This window comes from Oncorhynchus keta, chromosome 26 (genome assembly GCF_023373465.1).
Source record: "Oncorhynchus keta strain PuntledgeMale-10-30-2019 chromosome 26, Oket_V2, whole genome shotgun sequence".
Classification (NCBI taxonomy): Eukaryota; Metazoa; Chordata; class Actinopteri; order Salmoniformes; family Salmonidae; genus Oncorhynchus; species Oncorhynchus keta.
The window spans coordinates 6,645,451-6,662,959 of record NC_068446.1 but is presented as its reverse complement, the minus strand read 5'-3'; the positions used below and the strand labels follow the sequence as shown (position 1 = coordinate 6,662,959).

The following is a 17,509-nucleotide window of genomic DNA, read 5'->3' as shown; positions in this document are numbered from 1 at the left end:
TTAAAGCATACACCCATATCAATGTAAATTGAATATGTTTTTTTGTCCTGACTCTTCTGGTCTTTTTTTTCTCCATGAGTTGTAAATCCAGGAAAACTGTAAATAATGCAAAAAGAAACGTCGCGTAGGAACCTTTGATCTATTTGGGCTGAGTGTTTCCCCGGGAGATATTTTCGGAGGACTGTTATAAAGCCGCCACTTCCTTCCCACGTGAACCGCTCCATGTGAGCACCGCTTTTACATCAAATAACTGTTTGTATCCAATGATTCTCGTTAACAATACCATGGATATTAACGAAGATGACGAGCAATTAGGTGAGACGTCTGATGAGGATGACAGCGAATTATCTGACGGAGAGGTAACTGGATATTCTATAGCGTGGTGCTTGGTAGCTAGCTAACATTAGCGAAGTTAAATATTAGTTAACGTTAGTTAGCGATGTCTTTGCTAACTCTACTATAGCTAGGTTATAAAAAGCTTCCATTTGCTGTGTTTCTTTTTCATTAGCTTCAAGATGCATTTGCAAAGGGTTTGTTAAAGCCTGGACTGAACTTTACAACACAAGAACCGAAGAAGATTGTCAACAATGTGGTGAGTGTTGACATGCGCAACCCACCATTGTTTCCAAAGACCTACGTCCAATGTAGGCTATAATCGTTAAGCCTGGTTAAACTGTTCAGGGTCATTTTTTGCTCTCTCTAAATGGTTAAACTAGTGAGATATATGATTATTGGAAAAGTCTGAGTTTGCTTCATTTTTACTATCATCCTAAATTAAGTTATTGAATTGTTTTACTCTCTCATTTATATTACGTTACTCCATGATGTGGACAGTGTGTTAGTTACTACATTACACACGCAGGGGGGGATTACATACTGTTATTATAGAGGTTTATTGTCAACATTACACATTACAATAGCTTAAACGGAGAAATGTCTTTGATTTGTGTCATACACTCTTGGGGTTGCGGGACTTAGAATGCAGCTATAATTTTCTTTCTCAAATGGCGCGAATAATTCGAGTAGGTCTCTCCATAAAATTTGCCACACACCAATACACAAATTTGACTGACAAATTTATCACTTTGAAAACAGCCAACCTTTGTCACTGTTTGTATTCTATTTTTTTTATTTCACCATTATTTTAACCAGGTAGGCCAGTTGAGAACAAGTTCTCATTTACAACTGTGACCTGACCAAGATAAAGCAAAACAGTGCGACAAAAACAACAACGGAGTTACACATGGGATAAACAAACATACAATCAATAACACAATAGAAAAACATGTATACAGTGTGAGGAAATTAAGTAAGAAGGTAAGGCAATAAATAGGCCAATAGTGGTGAAGTAATCACAATTTAGCCATTTACACTGGAGTGATATATGTGCAGATGAGGATACTGGTAGAAATACTGGTGTGCAACAGAGCAGAAGAACAAATATGGGGATGAGGTAGGTAGTTGGTTGGATGCTCTGATAGCTGATGCTTAAAGTTAGTGAGGGAAATACAAGTCCCCAACTTCAGTGATTAAAAAAAATATATATATATATAAGTGTATTTTAATTTTTGCATTTTTTTCGTCATTGGCAGCAGAGAACTGTAAGGAAAGGTGGCCAAATTAGGTTTTGGCTTTGGAGATGACCGGTGAGATATACCTGCTGGAGCGTGTGCTACGGGTGTGTGTTGCTATGGTGAACAGTGAGCTGAGATAAGGCGGAGCTTTACCTAGCAAAGACTTATAGATAATAATAATAATATATGCCATTTAGCAGACGCTTTTATCCAAAGCGACTTACAGTCATGTGTGCATACATTCTACGTATGGGTGGTCCCGGGGATCGAACCCACTACCCTGGCGTTACAAGCGCCATGCTCTACCAACTGAGCTACAGAAGGACCACAGATGACCTGGAGCGACTGGGTTTGGCGACGGATATGTAGCGAGGGCCAGCCAACGAGAGCATACAGGTCGCAGTGGTGGGTAGTATATGGAGCTTTGGTGACAAAACGGATGGCACTGTGATACACTTCACCCAGTTTGCTGAGTAGAGTGTTGGAGGCTATTTTGTAAATGACATTGCCAAAGTCAAGGATCGGTAGGATAGGCAGTTTTACGAGGGTATGTTTGGTAGCATGGGTGAAGGAGGCATTGTTGGGAAATAGGAAGACGATTCTAGATTTAAATTGGGATTGGAGATGCTTAATGCAACCACTGTCATATTTCAAAAAAACTTTACGGAAAAACCATACGATGCAATAATCTGAGTACGGCGCTCAGAGACCAAAACAGCCAAATAAATATCCACCATGTTGGAGTCAACATTAGTCAGAAATAGCATTATAAATATTCACTTACCTTTGATATTCATCATGATGCTCTCGCAGGAATCCCAGTTCCACAATAAATGCTTGATTTGTTCAATAAAATTCATAATTTATATCCAAATTCCTCCTTGTTGTTAGCGCGTTCAGCCCAGTAATCCATATTCATGAGACGCGAGCACTAGGTCCAGACAAAGTCCAACAGTTCCGTTTGAGTCCGTAGAAACATGTCAAACGATGTATAGAATCAATCTTTAGGATGTTTTTAACATACATTTTCAATAATGTTCCAACCGGAGAATTCCTTTTGTCAGTAGAAAAGCAATGGAACGAGGGCTACCTCACGTGAACGAGCATCACGAGTATGTGGCACTCTGCCAGACCACTGACTCAATGAGCCCCTCCTTTACAGTAGAAGCCTCGAACAAGTTTCTAAAGACGTTTGACATCTAGTGGAAGCCTTAGGAAGTGCAATTTGACCCCATAGACACTGTGTATTCGATAGGCCACGCTTTGAAAAACTACAAACCTCAGATTCCCCACTTCCTGGTTGTTTTTTTCTCCGGTGTTCGCCTGACATGAGTTCTGTTTTACTCACATCATTCAAACAGTTTTAGAAACTTCAGTGTTTTCTGTCCAAATCTACTAATAATATGCATATATTAGCAACTGGGACTGAGTAGCATGCAGTTTACTCTGGGCACGCTTTTCATCCAAATGTGAAAATTCCCCCTATCCCAAACAGGTTTAATGTGAGTCTGGAAGGAGAGTTAGGTATTTATAGTTGTCCACGTATTCTAAGTCAGAACCGTCCAGAGTAGTAATGCTAGGCGGGTGGGTGCAGGCAGCAATCGGTTGAAGAGCATGCATTTCGTTTTACTAGCATTTAAGAGCAGTTGGAGGCCACGGAAGGAGAGTTGTAATGGCATTGAAACTCGTTTGGAGGTTTGATAACAGTGTCCAAAGAAGGGCCAGATGTATACAGAATGGTGTCGTCTGTGTAGAAGTAAATCAAAGAATCACCTGCAGCAAGAGCGACATCATTGATATATACAGAGAAAAGAGTCGTCCCGAGAATTGAACCCTGTGGCACCCCCATAGAGATTATGGTTAGTTTTGGGGCTCCCAAGTGGTGCAGCTGTCTCTATTTGCAAATAAATTCATAAAAAATCATACAATGTGATTTTCTTTTTTTTCTTCTCTCATTTTGAGTGAACTTCCGGCGCCGACTGAGATGGCCGCCTCGCTTCGCGTTCCTAGGAAACTATGCAGTTTTTTGTTTTTTTACGTGTTATTTCTTACATTAGTACCCCAGGTCATCTTAGGTTTCATTACATACAGTCGAGAAGAACTACTGAATATAAGATCAGCGTCAACTCACCATCAGTACGACCAAGAATATGTTTTCCGCGACGCGGATCCTGTGTTCTGCCTTACAAACAGGACAACGGAATGGATCGCATGCAGCGACCCAAGGAAACGACTCCGAAAAAGAGGGAAACGCGGCGGTGTTCTGGTCAGACTCCGAAAAAGGGCACATCGCGCACCACTTCCCAGCATTCTTCTTGCCAATGTCCAGTCTCTCGACAACAAGGTTGACGAAATCCGAGCAAGGGTGGCATTCCAGAGGGACATCAGAGACTGCAACGTTCTCTGCTTCACGGAAACATGGCTCACTGGGAAGACGCTATCCAGGGCGGTGCAGCCAACGGGTTTCTCCATGCATCGCGCCGACAGAAACATACATCTCTCTGGTAAGAAGAGTGGCGGGGGCGTATGCCTCATGATTAACGGGACATGGTGTGATGAAGGAAACATACAGGAACTCAAATCCTTCTGTTCACCTGATTTAGAATTCCTCACAATCAAATGTAGACCGCATTATCTTCCAAGAGAATTCTCTTCGATTATAATCACAGCCGTATATATCCCCCCCCCCCAAGCAGACACATCGATGGCTCTGAACAAACTTTATTTAACTCTTTGCAAACTGGAAACCATTTATCCGGAGGCTGCATTCATTGTAGCTGGGGATTTTAACAAAGCTAATCTGAAAACAAGACTCCCTAAATTTTATCAGCATATCGATTGCGCAACCAGGGGTGGTAAAACCTTGGATCATTGTTACTCTAACTTCCGCGACGCATATAAGGCCCTGCCCCGCCCCTTTCGGGAAAGCTGACCACGACTCCATTTTGCTGATCCCTGCCTACAGGCAGAAATTAAAACAAGAGGCTCCCACGCTGAGGTCTGTCCAACGCTGGTCAGACCAAGCTGACTCTACACTCCAAGACTGCTTCCATCACGTGGACTGGGACATGTTTCGTATTGCGTCAGATGGAAATATTGACGAATATGCTGATTCGGTGTGCGAGTTCATTAGAACGTGCGTCGAAGATGTCGTTCCCATAGCAACGATAAAAACATTCCCAAACCAGAAACCGTGGATTGATGGTAGCATTCGCGTGAAACTGAAAGCGTGAACCACTGCTTTTAATCAGGGCAAGGTGTCTGGTAACATGTCCGAATATAAACAATGCAGCTATTCCCTCCGCAAGGCTATTAAACAAGCTAAGCGTCAGTACAGAGACAAAGTGGAATCTCAATTCAATGGCTCAGACACAAGAGGCATGTGGCAGGGTCTACAGTCAATCACGGACTACAAGAAGAAACCCAGCCCAGTCACGGACCAGGATGTCTTGCTCCCAGGCAGACTAAATAACGTTTTTGCCCGCTTTGAGGACAATACAGTGCCACTGACACGGCCTGCAACGAAAACATGCGGTCTCTCCTTCACTGCAGCCGAGGTGAGTAAGACATTTAAACGTGTTAACCCTCGCAAGGCTGCAGGCCCAGACGGCATCCCCAGCCGCGCCCTCAGAGCATGCGCAGACCAGCTGGCCGGTGTGTTTACGGACATATTCAATCAATCCCTATACCAGTCTGCTGTTCCCACATGCTTCAAGAGGGCCACCATTGTTCCTGTTCCCAAGAAAGCTAAGGTAACTGAGCTAAACGACTACCGCCCGTAGCACTCACTTCCGTCATCATGAAGTGCTTTGAGAGACTAGTCAAGGACCATATCACCTCCACCCTACCTGACACCCTAGACCCACTCCAATTTGCTTACCGCCCAAATAGGTCCACAGACGATGCAATCTCAACCACACTGCACACTACCCTAACCCACCTGGACAAGAGGAATACCTATGTGAGAATGCTGTTCATCGACTACAGCTCGGCATTCAACACCATAGTACCCTCCAAGCTCGTCATCAAGCTCGAGACCCTGGGTCTCGACCCCGCCCTGTGCAACTGGGTACTGGACTTCCTGACGGGCCGCCCCCAGGTGGTGAGGGTAGGCAACAACATCTCCTCCCCGCTGATCCTCAACACGGGGGCCCCACAAGGGTGCGTTCTGAGCCCTCTCCTGTACTCCCTGTTCACCCACGACTGCGTGGCCACGCACGCTCCAACTCAATCATCAAGTTTGCGGACGACACAACAGTGGTAGGCTTGATTACCAACAACGACGAGACGGCCTACAGGGAGGAGGTGAGGGCCCTCGGAGTGTGGTGTCAGGAAAATAACCTCACACTCAACGTCAACAAAACTAAGGAGATGATTGTGGACTTCAGGAAACAGCAGAGGGAACACCCCTATCCACATCGATGGAACAGTAGTGGAGAGGGTAGCTAGTTTTAAGTTCCTCGGCATACACATCACAGACAAACTGAATTGGTCCACTCACACTGACAGCTTCGTGAAGAAGGCGCAGCAGCGCCTATTCAACCTCAGGAGGCTGAAGAAATTCGGCTTGTCACCAAAAGCACTCACAAACTTCTACAGATGCACAATCGAGAGCATCCTGGCGGGCTGTATCACCGCCTGGTACGGCAACTGCTCCGCCCTCAACCGTAAGGCTCTCCAGAGGGTAGTGAGGTCTGCACAATGCCTCACCGGGGGCAAACTACCTGCCCTCCAGGACACCTACACCACCCGTTGTTACAGGAAGGCCATAAAGATCATCAAGGACATCAACCACCCGAACCACTGCCTGTTCACCCCGCTATCATCCAGAAGGCGAGGTCAGTACAGGTGCATCAAAGCTGGGACCGAGATACTATGATGGAGATTACAGGCCTCTTTCATCTTTTTAAGTGGGAAAACTTGCACAATTGGTGGCTGACTAAATACTTTTTTGCCCCACTGTATGTACCGTTACACTCCTAATCGACTGGTATTTCCATCAATGAATAGGCCAAAAAGCTTTATTTTGCAATTGGATTTTTTCTCCCTGACAATTGACCTGTGACAGTTGTTATTTTGTTTAGGGGCTTTTTTGTTGTTGTTGCCAAAAGCCGGCAATTACTGGCTAACAGAAACCCTAGTGATTAACAAAAGTGTTACACTTACTGCGTTGGCGACCCACTATAATCAAAATGCAGCACTGTCTTTAAAAAAAAAACGTGATTAGTATTGTTGTAAGTTTTAGGAATATAAATAACTTTCAACGTTCGTTTCCAATGGTATTGTACTTAATAAGGTAAAACTGCTGAATGGGTCCAAAAACGTGCTGCGATTTTTGTTAATCTACCAGAAGTCACCAAATTGGTGTTGCCCTGTCTAGTATGTAAATCACAGGTGGCTTTTCTAATACTTATTTTCTTCATGGTTGTGTACAGGAGGGTTTGAAACAGTGCCTCGCCGACTTCCGTAAGAACACACTACCCTGGGTAGAGAGGCTGGACATGGTCAATCTCCCAGCTGATGACATCGTTGCCAAGTCCGAGGGCAGACTTGACAACAAGGCTAGCGGAGACCTCAACCCGGATGACGACTTCCAGAGAGAGATGTTCTTGTGAGTGTATTGCCCCGATACATGGGTGTGGGGCTCCCGAGTGACGCAGCATCACAGTGCTAGAGCCGTCACTACAGACCCTGGTACGATCCCGGGCTGTATCACAACCAGCCGTGATCGGGAGTCCCATAGGGCGGTGCACAATTGGCCCAGCGTCGTCCTGGTTAGGGTTTGGCGAGTGTAGGCAGTCATTGTAATTAAGAATTTGTTCTTAACTGACTTGCCAAGTTAAATAAATAAAAAAAATCTATTCATATCATACTGAAGAGAGACTTTGGTGTAATATTATGCTCTTTAAGCTATGGCAATTGTAACACATCCTCTCTCACGGTGATGTCCTCCAGCTACCGCCAAGCTCAAGCCGCTGTTCTGGAGGCGATGCCCCGGCTCCTGAAGCTTAAGATAGCCACCAAGAGACCTGAGGACTACTTTGCAGAGATGGCCAAGTCGGACCAGCAAATGCAGAAGGTAGGATGCCCTGCGGTAGCCTTAGACCCAGAGATATCTTGCCATGTCTATGTCACTTAATTGTATCAGGTATGGGTAGATCTCTGACACCAAAACTGTTATAAAAAGAGTTGTTTTACTTTTCTGTAATTGCCTGTTTATGGCAGATATATAATTTTTTTTTTTAATGCTTAAAAGCATTATTTGACAAAGTATCCTGACAAAAAATCAATATCCTCTTTAAATCACATTGGCTATGCATGGAGATTGGTTCGGGTTGTCTTGTTATCTTATAATCTCTAATCTGCCAGTCTGTCTTGAGCTCTCGCTTGCCAACTAGCAGCATTGTATCATGCTACTGGCCCACAAAGTTTCCTGCACCAGTGAGACTATGACGGACATAAGTTTATGCATACAGGTGAGACGTGTCATACAAGTCCACCAAGAAGGAGTATTAAGATGAAATCATTTTGATTTCCTCCTCTTCCACTAATCTAATGTCTGGTCGAGTAGTTGGCCGTTTAAAAGAAGAAGAAAAAAAGTAAGAAATGCAAATCAAGCTAACTAGCTACTTTCACAAGGATAAAGGCACAAGTTGAACAAATAAATGGACACTGAAACAGCGGATATTGACTAGCCAGATGGACAGAGGGAGACGTGCTTTATTATTAGTGCAATCACTTCCATAGTGGTGTCGTGTCAATAAATCACCAGTGGGCACTCCTAATAAAACATTATCTTACACGTGGAGGCATTCAAATGGATTTCTATTGGTATGGCTGTTGAATCTCACATTTGTCCAGCAAATTCTGACATTTTACTGGCACTGAAACACTGGTGTGGTCATGAATAATGCGATCTGTTGTCTTTTCCCACAGATCAGGAAGAAACTCATCATGAAGCAGACAATGATGGAGAAGTCAGAAAAGGCCAAGAAACTAAGAGAACAGAGGAAGTATGGCAAGAAGGTCTGTATCCTCTCCTCCCATCTCTTTTTCCTTAAAGGACAGCAGTGGTGGTCTCACTGGCATGTAACCTTTTATTATGTCATCTTGGTACAAGTGGTCATATGAAATCTGTCCTGTAGGTGCAAGTGGAGGTTATTCAGAAGAGACAGAAGGAGAAGAAGGCCATGATGTATGCTGTGAAGAAGTATCAAAAAGGTAGGTCCTCAGTTCTACGTGTTGTGGCCTACGACCCAACTTGTTCACACTTGTTGTTGGTAAGTGGCTCTGGTTGACAGTATCTGCTGAAACTGCCCAATGTGATTCGTGACGTTTAAACACCCTCCTCTCTCGTAGGCATGACTGACAAACTGGACTTCCTGGAAGGAGATCAGAAGACGGCTAAAGGAGGAGCTCCAGCTAAAGGAGGATCAGGGAAAACAGCAGGAGGCCAAACACCTGATAAAAAAGCCATGAACAAAAAAGGGTAAGACGCCACACACAGATGTGAATGTCGTGCACCAATGCTTATTCTCCACTACCTACCTATACTCATTTGTATTCAGTGCTTTTTATAACACATTTGTGTGTACTGTACCTCGACTCAAACCTCTGACTTGACAGCCCCAATGCTAAGAGGAAGTATAAGGACCAGAGGTTTGGCTTTGGTGGAAAGAAGAGTGGAACCAAGTGGAACACCAAGGACAGTCACAATGATGTGTCAGGGTTTCGTGCCAAGGTGGCTCATGGGAAAGGAGGAAAGGGAGGGAAAGGAGGCAAAGCGGGACCTGGAGGAAAAGGAGGAAGGGGCCCCTCCAAAGGAGGGACTGTAAGTGACTGACAAACATCATTGATCACATTTTGAAATAAAGTAAAAAATAATCGATTGTTTAATTACATTTTCCCTGTTATTTGAAATTGTAGTTATTTTGTCGTTTTGCTCCTTTTCTAATATGTTTTGTGATTCTTCAGAAACGACCGGGCAAGAATGCACGCAAGAAGATGAAGGGTCGCTCCTAAGGAGTTGAGTGCTGAAGGTCCTGCAGTTTGATTGGTCCCTCGGTCTATGACATCAGCCAGGTTTGCACCTCGTCATCAGTCTTGGGTTACACACATTGCATCCCAGCCCTCTTAATCACACACACCAACTGTTATTGAGCCCTTGGGGCAGTGGACTGATATGAAGGAATTTGTGTCACTATGACCCAAGATGTCCACTTGCATCCTGCCCTCAGAATGATCTTTCCTAGAATATCGCTGAGGCTAGATGCGGACTTGGCTGCATGTGAGCTTTGGAATGTCACCTTGTACAAAACCTGACTGAGCGGAACCGTACCATATACGCCAAATTCAATAGCTGCCCTGCTACACTCCCTCTGCAGAGGGGTGGTTTAAAACCCCAAACATGAATTTGGACATCAAAAGACAATTACATTTAGTTTATTTTATTACCGCCTGTAAAAAAAAAATAATGTTTGTTTTAAAATAAATCTTTATACATTGTTGTATCGCGTTTAAGTTTGTGATGCTATTTTCTGATGGTGATTAAAATGATCAAGCCACTTCAATAAATATCTGCTGTCATTTAGTTTTTGTTAATACTTATAGATTTTTAGCGAAATCTGCAATTTTTCAAGTCTGCGAATTGACACTGATTGTCTGTAAAACCTGCATGTTTCACACAGACCACCATAGTCCCTGTGCCCAAGAAAGCAACGCTAACCTGCCTAAATGACTACCGCCCCGTAGCACTCATGTCTGTAGCCATGAAGTGATTTCAAAGGCTGGTCATGGCTCACATCAACACCATTATCCCAGAAACACTAGACCCACTCCAATTCGCATACCGCTCCAACAGATTCACAGATGACGCAATCTCTATTGTACTCCACACTGCCCTTTCCCACCTGGACAAAAGGAACACCTATGTCAGAATGCTGTTCATTGACAACAGCTCAGTGTTCAACAGTGGGCCCAAGCTTCCTGACATCCAGGACCTATATACTAGGCGGTGTCAGAGGAAATCCCCCAAAATGGTCAGACTCCAGTCATAGACTACTGCATGGCAAGCGGTAACAGAGCGCCACGTCTAGGACCAAAAGGTTCCTTCACAGCTTCTACCCCTAAGCCATACGATTGCTGAACAAAAAATCAAATACTACCCAGACCATTTATATTTGTTTTTACACTGTTGCTACTCACTGTCTATTAATGATGCATACCCCCTGTATATAGCCTTGCCATTATGTACGTTTCTTGATTTTAAAAATATATTTTTAACTTTAGTTTATTTAGTAAATATTTTCTTAAAGCTTTCTTGAACTGCATTGTTGGTAAAGGGCTTGTAAGTAAGCATTTCATGGTAAGGTCTACCTACACCTGTTGTATTCAGTGCATGTGACAAATAAAATTTGATTCGAGCGCCTGATACAAACTCCTTGTCATGCGGTGTCATGTTTGGCTTGACATTAATGACCACAGTGGAGATGGCAAGGGCACAAACAGACCTGGGACCAGGCGATACCTGCTCCTGTTTCTTTTTGACAAATGATTTGTACTAGTTCAATATTTATTTTCTGAATGACGTTATGGTGTTTGACATTATACAGTCGGTCTGTCTGCAACCAGTTGTTTGCTTGGGACAGTAAAAGCAATATTCTTCATAGCCATGTTTCCATTTAATATTTCTCAATCGATACCCAGCAAAGAGGCCAATGATCCAGTAGTTTATCCAAATTGAGGCTTGTAGTAGGTCCGGAGATCTAGCCCAGGTTCTGTGTCTGTTCTTTCAGACGCCATGCTGAATCCATGTACTTGGTGATCTCAGAGTTCTGCCGTGGCCAGTTCAGTCTCCTATCACTGCGATCTGAAACAATCTTGACAGGGCAAAAAAAAATCTATTTTAGGAAAATTTTGATTGTAGGAATGCAGGCTAAGGACACTAGAGAAGGGGACAACTTTGAAATGTATTCTCATAATCACAGAGGGGGGAGTTCTTACCAGAGGTCTGGATGTCCAGCCTATCTCTTGGCTCTCTGTTTGGGGGTGAGTGTATTTCTTGGTTGGTTCCAAACAAGCCCTGTTGATGATCTTCAGGAAAGCAGCTGGGGAGGAAACATAATCTAAGAGACTGGCCAACATCTCTGATAATATTGAAAAGCTAGCCGTTATACTTACGATCCTCCTCTATGTTGTCGTGGGTGGGGCTGGCCATAGGCTTGTCAGTCAAAACATGAACTGAGAAATAAAAGAAGATGACTATTGGTTTATTTGTCAGAGATTTAGCTAGATAGCTGATATATGTAGTTCCGGACAGAAAACTATATACTTCAATACATCATTACAATATAACGCTTAAGATAACTCTATATGTAAAACAAATCAAAACAGGCAAAAATATACAATATAATGATACCAGTTCAGAGTTGAAATTCCTTTGGTCCTACAGTATCTGACATTTTAAGTAACATAATGCCTTAATCTTCATATGACTGGTTTTACACTAGACACCTTTTCAGGTCTACCTTGAAGCAAGCAACAATACTCTCACTGGTTGGCAGGGTGTTCCATAATCCAGACGCTCTGACTGAAAAAGCTTTCGGGACAAGTTAGGTGGCCCTGAACTGAGTTGAGCAGACTCCTCTGGTTGAAGCTCTTGTCGTCCTGGTATTGTCCTTGCAGTAATGTTACTAACTGACTGATCTTAAACAGCAGAGAGGTTTCGGCAAAGTGTAAAAGGCTGTCAACTCAGGAGGTTGTATTTCATAATTGGAGTGTGGTGATAGCTAGGTGTTTTATTTTTGTCAAGTACTTTGAGTTTGTATATAGCTAAAGCATTCGAAGTGGTTTCATTCCTGTGATACTAGTTTATGACACAGTAGGAGAGATTGGACAAAATCAATTACAGTAGTTGTTCATCATGAAATTCCTCATGGTTCACATTAATACACAAACCTTTCTACGGCGGATCGAATGTGCTTACGTCTTTTGTACGGGTTTATGCTAAATAGCGTGTACAATCGTTGGCTCCTATTCTCCTTCTTTATGGTCTCGACGTGAATTGCGTTCTGATGAACAATATCCACCGGGTGCTTTTCTTTTGGTTGCTTAGCCGCTGCCATCCTGGTTCGTGTAAATTCGGACGCAATCCGGAGAGAACACGGGAGGACACCACGTAGTTGGGCAACTTCGTAGCAAGCCAGCCTTCGAAACACAAACTAATATTCAATCGCAACAAGTCTTCTTGAGGTCTCTCGTTGCCTGACAACAGTAAACAACATCTCAGAATGTGCAAGTATTTAGTGGCCACACGAGGGCGCACAGAACACGTTTTCTTTCAGTCAGCCGTGGATGAAATTAAAAATGTATTTCTGTTCAGAGCTACAGGGGCTGTAGTCTACTGTGCTCTTGCCCTGCTAGTGAAGAGAGTACATTCTGTCTTGTAGGCCACCATTAAATCAATTTACTTCAACGTTGGCAATTGAAAAACATCAAAGAAAACATTGTAAAATGCATGCCAAGTTTGCTTGTTTGATATCTAGAGATGCTATATCAAACGTTAGGTGCTTTAAACATTTACACGAGCTTCTCCGTTCAGTACGTGTTTAAAAATATATATATATTTAGGCCTGGCTGCATGAGTAGAATGTGATGACAAGGTCATAGCTGTATTGACATGAGGATCCCCGGTCTCCCTCTATATAACCCTGCCAGAGGTGGTGTCCAGTTCCAATACAAGACATTGGTTGTCCTCGGCCGACCTCTTCTCTAAGGCTATATTTATATCTGATAGGCTTGACGAATAATATATATATATAGCCTGAGATTATTGCTTGGTTAGTCTGTGAGTTTTTGTTTTTCAGACTGCTGTTGATTTAATTTCAAAAGACCGTTGTGTTTGATATTGATTCCGAGACCCATTTGTCTTGTCTTTGGTTTATGTTGTAAGCTTACTAGGTTTTGCTAGTGGCTATCAATCTTACTTTTTTTTTGTCTTCATATCTTGATCTCCCCCCCACACACACACACACAATCTCACCACTCAGAATGTTTTAGATGTACACTGTCCCAAATGGCATCTTATTCGCTACATGGCACACTTCTTTTGACCAGAGCCCTATGGGCCCTGGACAAAAGTAGTCCACTATATAGGGAAAAGGGAGCAATTTGGGACATAGTCTTTGTCATGCAGACACTGGCAGAAGATACTTGGAGCACTTTAGTGTTCAGCTGCTCTTTCCCCATCTCCATCTGTTAACGTCTCTGTGTTGCTGATGTACTGTACGTAGCCTACTGGGTTAACTGTTATGAATATTTAACAGTAATGGGAGAAAGTACAGTCTAGTGACTGACTGCATAATGCTTGGAAACCGAATTGAGGTTTTCAGATTGTGCAGAACTACGCTTGAGTTAGTCTACCATCTGTAGTGTCACGATCAGGGCTTCTCACACACACATGCACATTTACAAAGGCACACACACTTCCTCTTGTAAATGGAGCATTTGGTTGGATGGGTCCCTCAGGATCACTGGTATATTTGCAAAGCAGTGATGACAATCTTACGGCTTTGAAGCGCCTGCACTTGTCCCATCACATAAGGCCTTTTATTTCATTTCCCTTTCATTTCCCTTCCTCCAGTCTTCCTTAGTCCCTTCCTCATTCCTTCCTCCTGTTCTGAGACAATCATTATTGTCCCCCCTCCCCTTCTGGGGGTTTCTGAGCAGTGTGTGTCTCTGCTGGTTGGTTCTGTGTCACTGCTTCCCTCATGGAAAGAGACAGGTTAATAAAGTCAGAGATCCTCTGCTGTTCTCCCTTCCATTGTCGTAACCTGATTTAAGGGTTATTGTTGTCTCCGGAAAATAATGAAAAATATAGTAAGTAATAACAGGAAAAATGGACTAGCTTCCCAGGGAGTTGGAGAATCGGCTTGTGTTAGAGTGCAGCTTTGTTGTTGGGAAGATCTAGAGGCAAATTAGTGTGTGTGTGTGTGTGTGTGTGTGTGTGTGTGTGAGAGTGAGAGAGAGAGAGTTTGTGTCTCGTGTTTGTGTGAGAGAGAGAGAGAGTTTGTGTCTCGTGTTTGTGATATTTCTCTGTGTGTGTGAGGGACTCGGGGTGTGTCATGTCAAGCACACCCCTCTGTCCCCTGTCACAATGTCCATCCATGTTAATGTCAAGTCAGTCACTTTCTCTCCCTTTGCATTCTGGATCAGAGAACAGAGAGAGGGCAATTTTTTAGATTGTCAGGTTGGCATTTTGATGTAGTTCACATCCTCAGGCCACAATGGAAGAATTTGTAACTATTTCCCCTTGTTTGAATATACCTATTATTTAGAAAGGCCATGGAAAAGAATATTAGATTTTATGGCAACTGTATACTCCATATAATGTCTTTTAGAACTAGTGTGTGTGCAAAGTAGAGAGCGATGGAGAGTTTATGCCCCAGAACATGGCTCCGTATCAAAGCCAATAACGGCTCAATATGCACAACCCTTTCCATAGTAGACAGTCCAACTCTGCGCCATGGCAATCAACAGCTTTTGACCTTTCCTGAACGAGGCCATGTTCTAATTACAAATTGCCCTCCAACTAGCCTGCTTATTAAACATGATGTGATGTGCAGTATAATACAGCCATTTTCTCCCTGATTAATCCAACACAGAACTAACAAGAGCCTGCGTTTTATTCCTTCACACTCTCTAATCCACTTAGTTATGACCACTAATGAACTCCACTGATATTTACTTACTAAGGGGAATGAACAACACACTGGTGGTGGAATTTGGAACTGTAATTTTAATGAACTTCCTGTGTAGCTTTTCTTTTACTGAACATGACCTTTTGGAACACGAGTGGTTGTGGATGAGAATCAAAGGGAACCGTAGAAATGTCTCATCAAATAGCACTTTGAAACTGTGAATGTATGTATTCTTTTTCATAAACGGATGTTTTTATGAAATAGGGAGCGTGTTGTGCACCAGACTCCTTAGGGATTCATGGAATCGGTGGGGAGATAAAAATTGAAAGACTCCAGAAAAGGAATTTGACATTTAAAAAAATGTTATTTGGAATTTATTCTAACCAAATCAAATAGCGAAAGAAAAAATAAATGGCTATATTTTTATCACATGAGCAAGAAAACAAGACCACCTTAGAGATGATGTTAAGGTAGTGACGAATCCCAACTAACCCTGCTCATCAGCCAGTACAGAAGAGAACCCATAGAAGACAGTGTTGTACATAGACTTTGCTATCTCCAGTGAAGACCTAAGACCGTGAGAAAATGATTTCTCTGGGGGTTTGTACCTGGAGCCCCTGAGCCTAGTGCAGTCTGTGACTGCCAGTCATCCAACACAACTCTCAGCACAGCCCTCCTCTTATGGCCTATTGTCTCCGCACACATTAAGATAATGCCCACACACAGCTACACATACTGTACACTACTGTGGTGCGACATCAAGGAAGGGACTGGCTGACTCTGTGTGTGTGTGTGTGTGTAGCTGCTGAGTGAGATAAGTGTTCTTCCAGTCTCCCCTCTCCGCTTGTGTTTGGTGGAGGAGGGCAGGCACCACTGCCCACACATTCAGTGCCATGCAGTCTAGCCATGTATACATACTACACTCACAATGGAGCCAGCAGGACAGGTGATAGCAGGGGTACGTTTATCTGGAGACAGACACACACACACACAGACAGAGACAGAGAGCTGATGCTTGTGATTTGTTTATGTGAGGTGCAGTGGAGACACCCCAGTCGCGGGAAAGCCATCCTCAGATCAGATCTCACTGTTATGTCACCATTACTCCTTTCTCAAATCTCCCTGTTGTGCCTCCAGTAGTAGACTTTCTCACTGATTGAGCGCAGCCGATTAGAGCTGCACAGATTAGAATACACCTTGTTGTAGAATAGATATCTGACCATAGTTACTTTATAGTCTACCCTTCCCTGCAGACTGTGGTATCTTTTTTTTGGGCCACAAAGGCAAGAGGCACTTTCATAAGTGCGTAAGTAAGTAAGTATGCTTTCTGCTCTCTTGTCTCAGGCAGTTGCATGGTTTCTCCACCGGGTTGCAGTAGTGGGTGATGTGAGCTCACTCATCTATGGCGCTCCTCTGCCCTCCGCTATATGTAGTCGTGTTTTAATCGAATTTGTCCTCCTATTTGCCCTCCTCACTACACTAGCTCATCTTCATTAATATCACTGGCCTGGAGTGAGACAGGGAGCGTGGAGGCTGGTGATTCTCTCTCTGCCTTGTTTGCTAACAGAGCTGATTAGCTAGAGGCATTAGAGGAGAGAGGCGGAGAGACGGGGCACCCTCGGGTGCGTTTGTGTGTCTGCTGAACACCCCATTGATTCGGTTAACGGCATTGCTAGTATTTGAGGAAATTGGGGGCTTAGCACAAAGATGGGGAACCTTAGCAGGGGGGTCTGGGGGTCTCACCCAGGAAAAAAAAGGAATTTCAACATCCTAAATGCAGATAGTCGTCATATTTATTTATTTTAATCATATTTATTTATTTTAAGACACATATTGATGCCATGAATCAATGGCGTAACCTGTCAATGAATGTAGAGGACAGGATAATTGTGATTGAAATGGATTGACTGTGCAGATCCAGGAACAATGTGTGACTGACTACATCCCGAGGTTGTCAGGAAGGTCTGATCACAATCAAATCACGATGTGTCTTTTAATCAACTACACATGTCAAAAAAATTGAGCACAATCAGAATGGGACAAGATTAGGACAACGGACACATGTTAGAACCAGGTATAAACGGGGCTTCTGACATGTCCAATGAACCAAACTGCTTCAAGAATCACACTCTTACCCAAGCTCACCTTCTCTCTCTCTCATACACAATCACCGCCCAGTTTATTAGGTACACCCATCTAGTACTGGGTCGGACCCCCTTTGCCCCCAGAACAGCTTGA

The 17,509-nt window shown here is 43.4% G+C and overlaps 2 protein-coding genes across 2 annotated transcripts; one reads left to right on the top strand and one right to left on the bottom strand.

Moving 5' to 3' along the window:
* Positions 1-163: 163 nt before the first annotated feature.
* ebna1bp2 (EBNA1 binding protein 2) lies at positions 164-10,164 on the top strand. Its single transcript, XM_035736844.2, has 9 exons — positions 164-359; positions 509-592; positions 7,010-7,185; positions 7,530-7,653; positions 8,511-8,600; positions 8,720-8,795; positions 8,934-9,063; positions 9,201-9,405; positions 9,549-10,164. The coding sequence occupies exons 1-9, from the start codon at positions 264-266 to the stop codon at positions 9,594-9,596; spliced, it is 1,029 nt and encodes a 342-aa protein (XP_035592737.1). The 5' UTR covers positions 164-263; the 3' UTR covers positions 9,597-10,164.
* Positions 10,165-11,127: 963 nt separating this feature from the next.
* Positions 11,128-12,860, bottom strand: LOC118358869 (protein FAM183A-like). The gene is made up of 4 exons (XM_035736843.2): positions 12,559-12,860; positions 11,754-11,813; positions 11,577-11,680; positions 11,128-11,452 (listed from the first exon to the last, which is right to left on the bottom strand). The coding sequence occupies exons 1-4, from the start codon at positions 12,695-12,697 to the stop codon at positions 11,339-11,341; spliced, it is 417 nt and encodes a 138-aa protein (XP_035592736.1). The 5' UTR covers positions 12,698-12,860; the 3' UTR covers positions 11,128-11,338.
* Between the last annotated feature and the right edge of the window lie 4,649 nt (positions 12,861-17,509).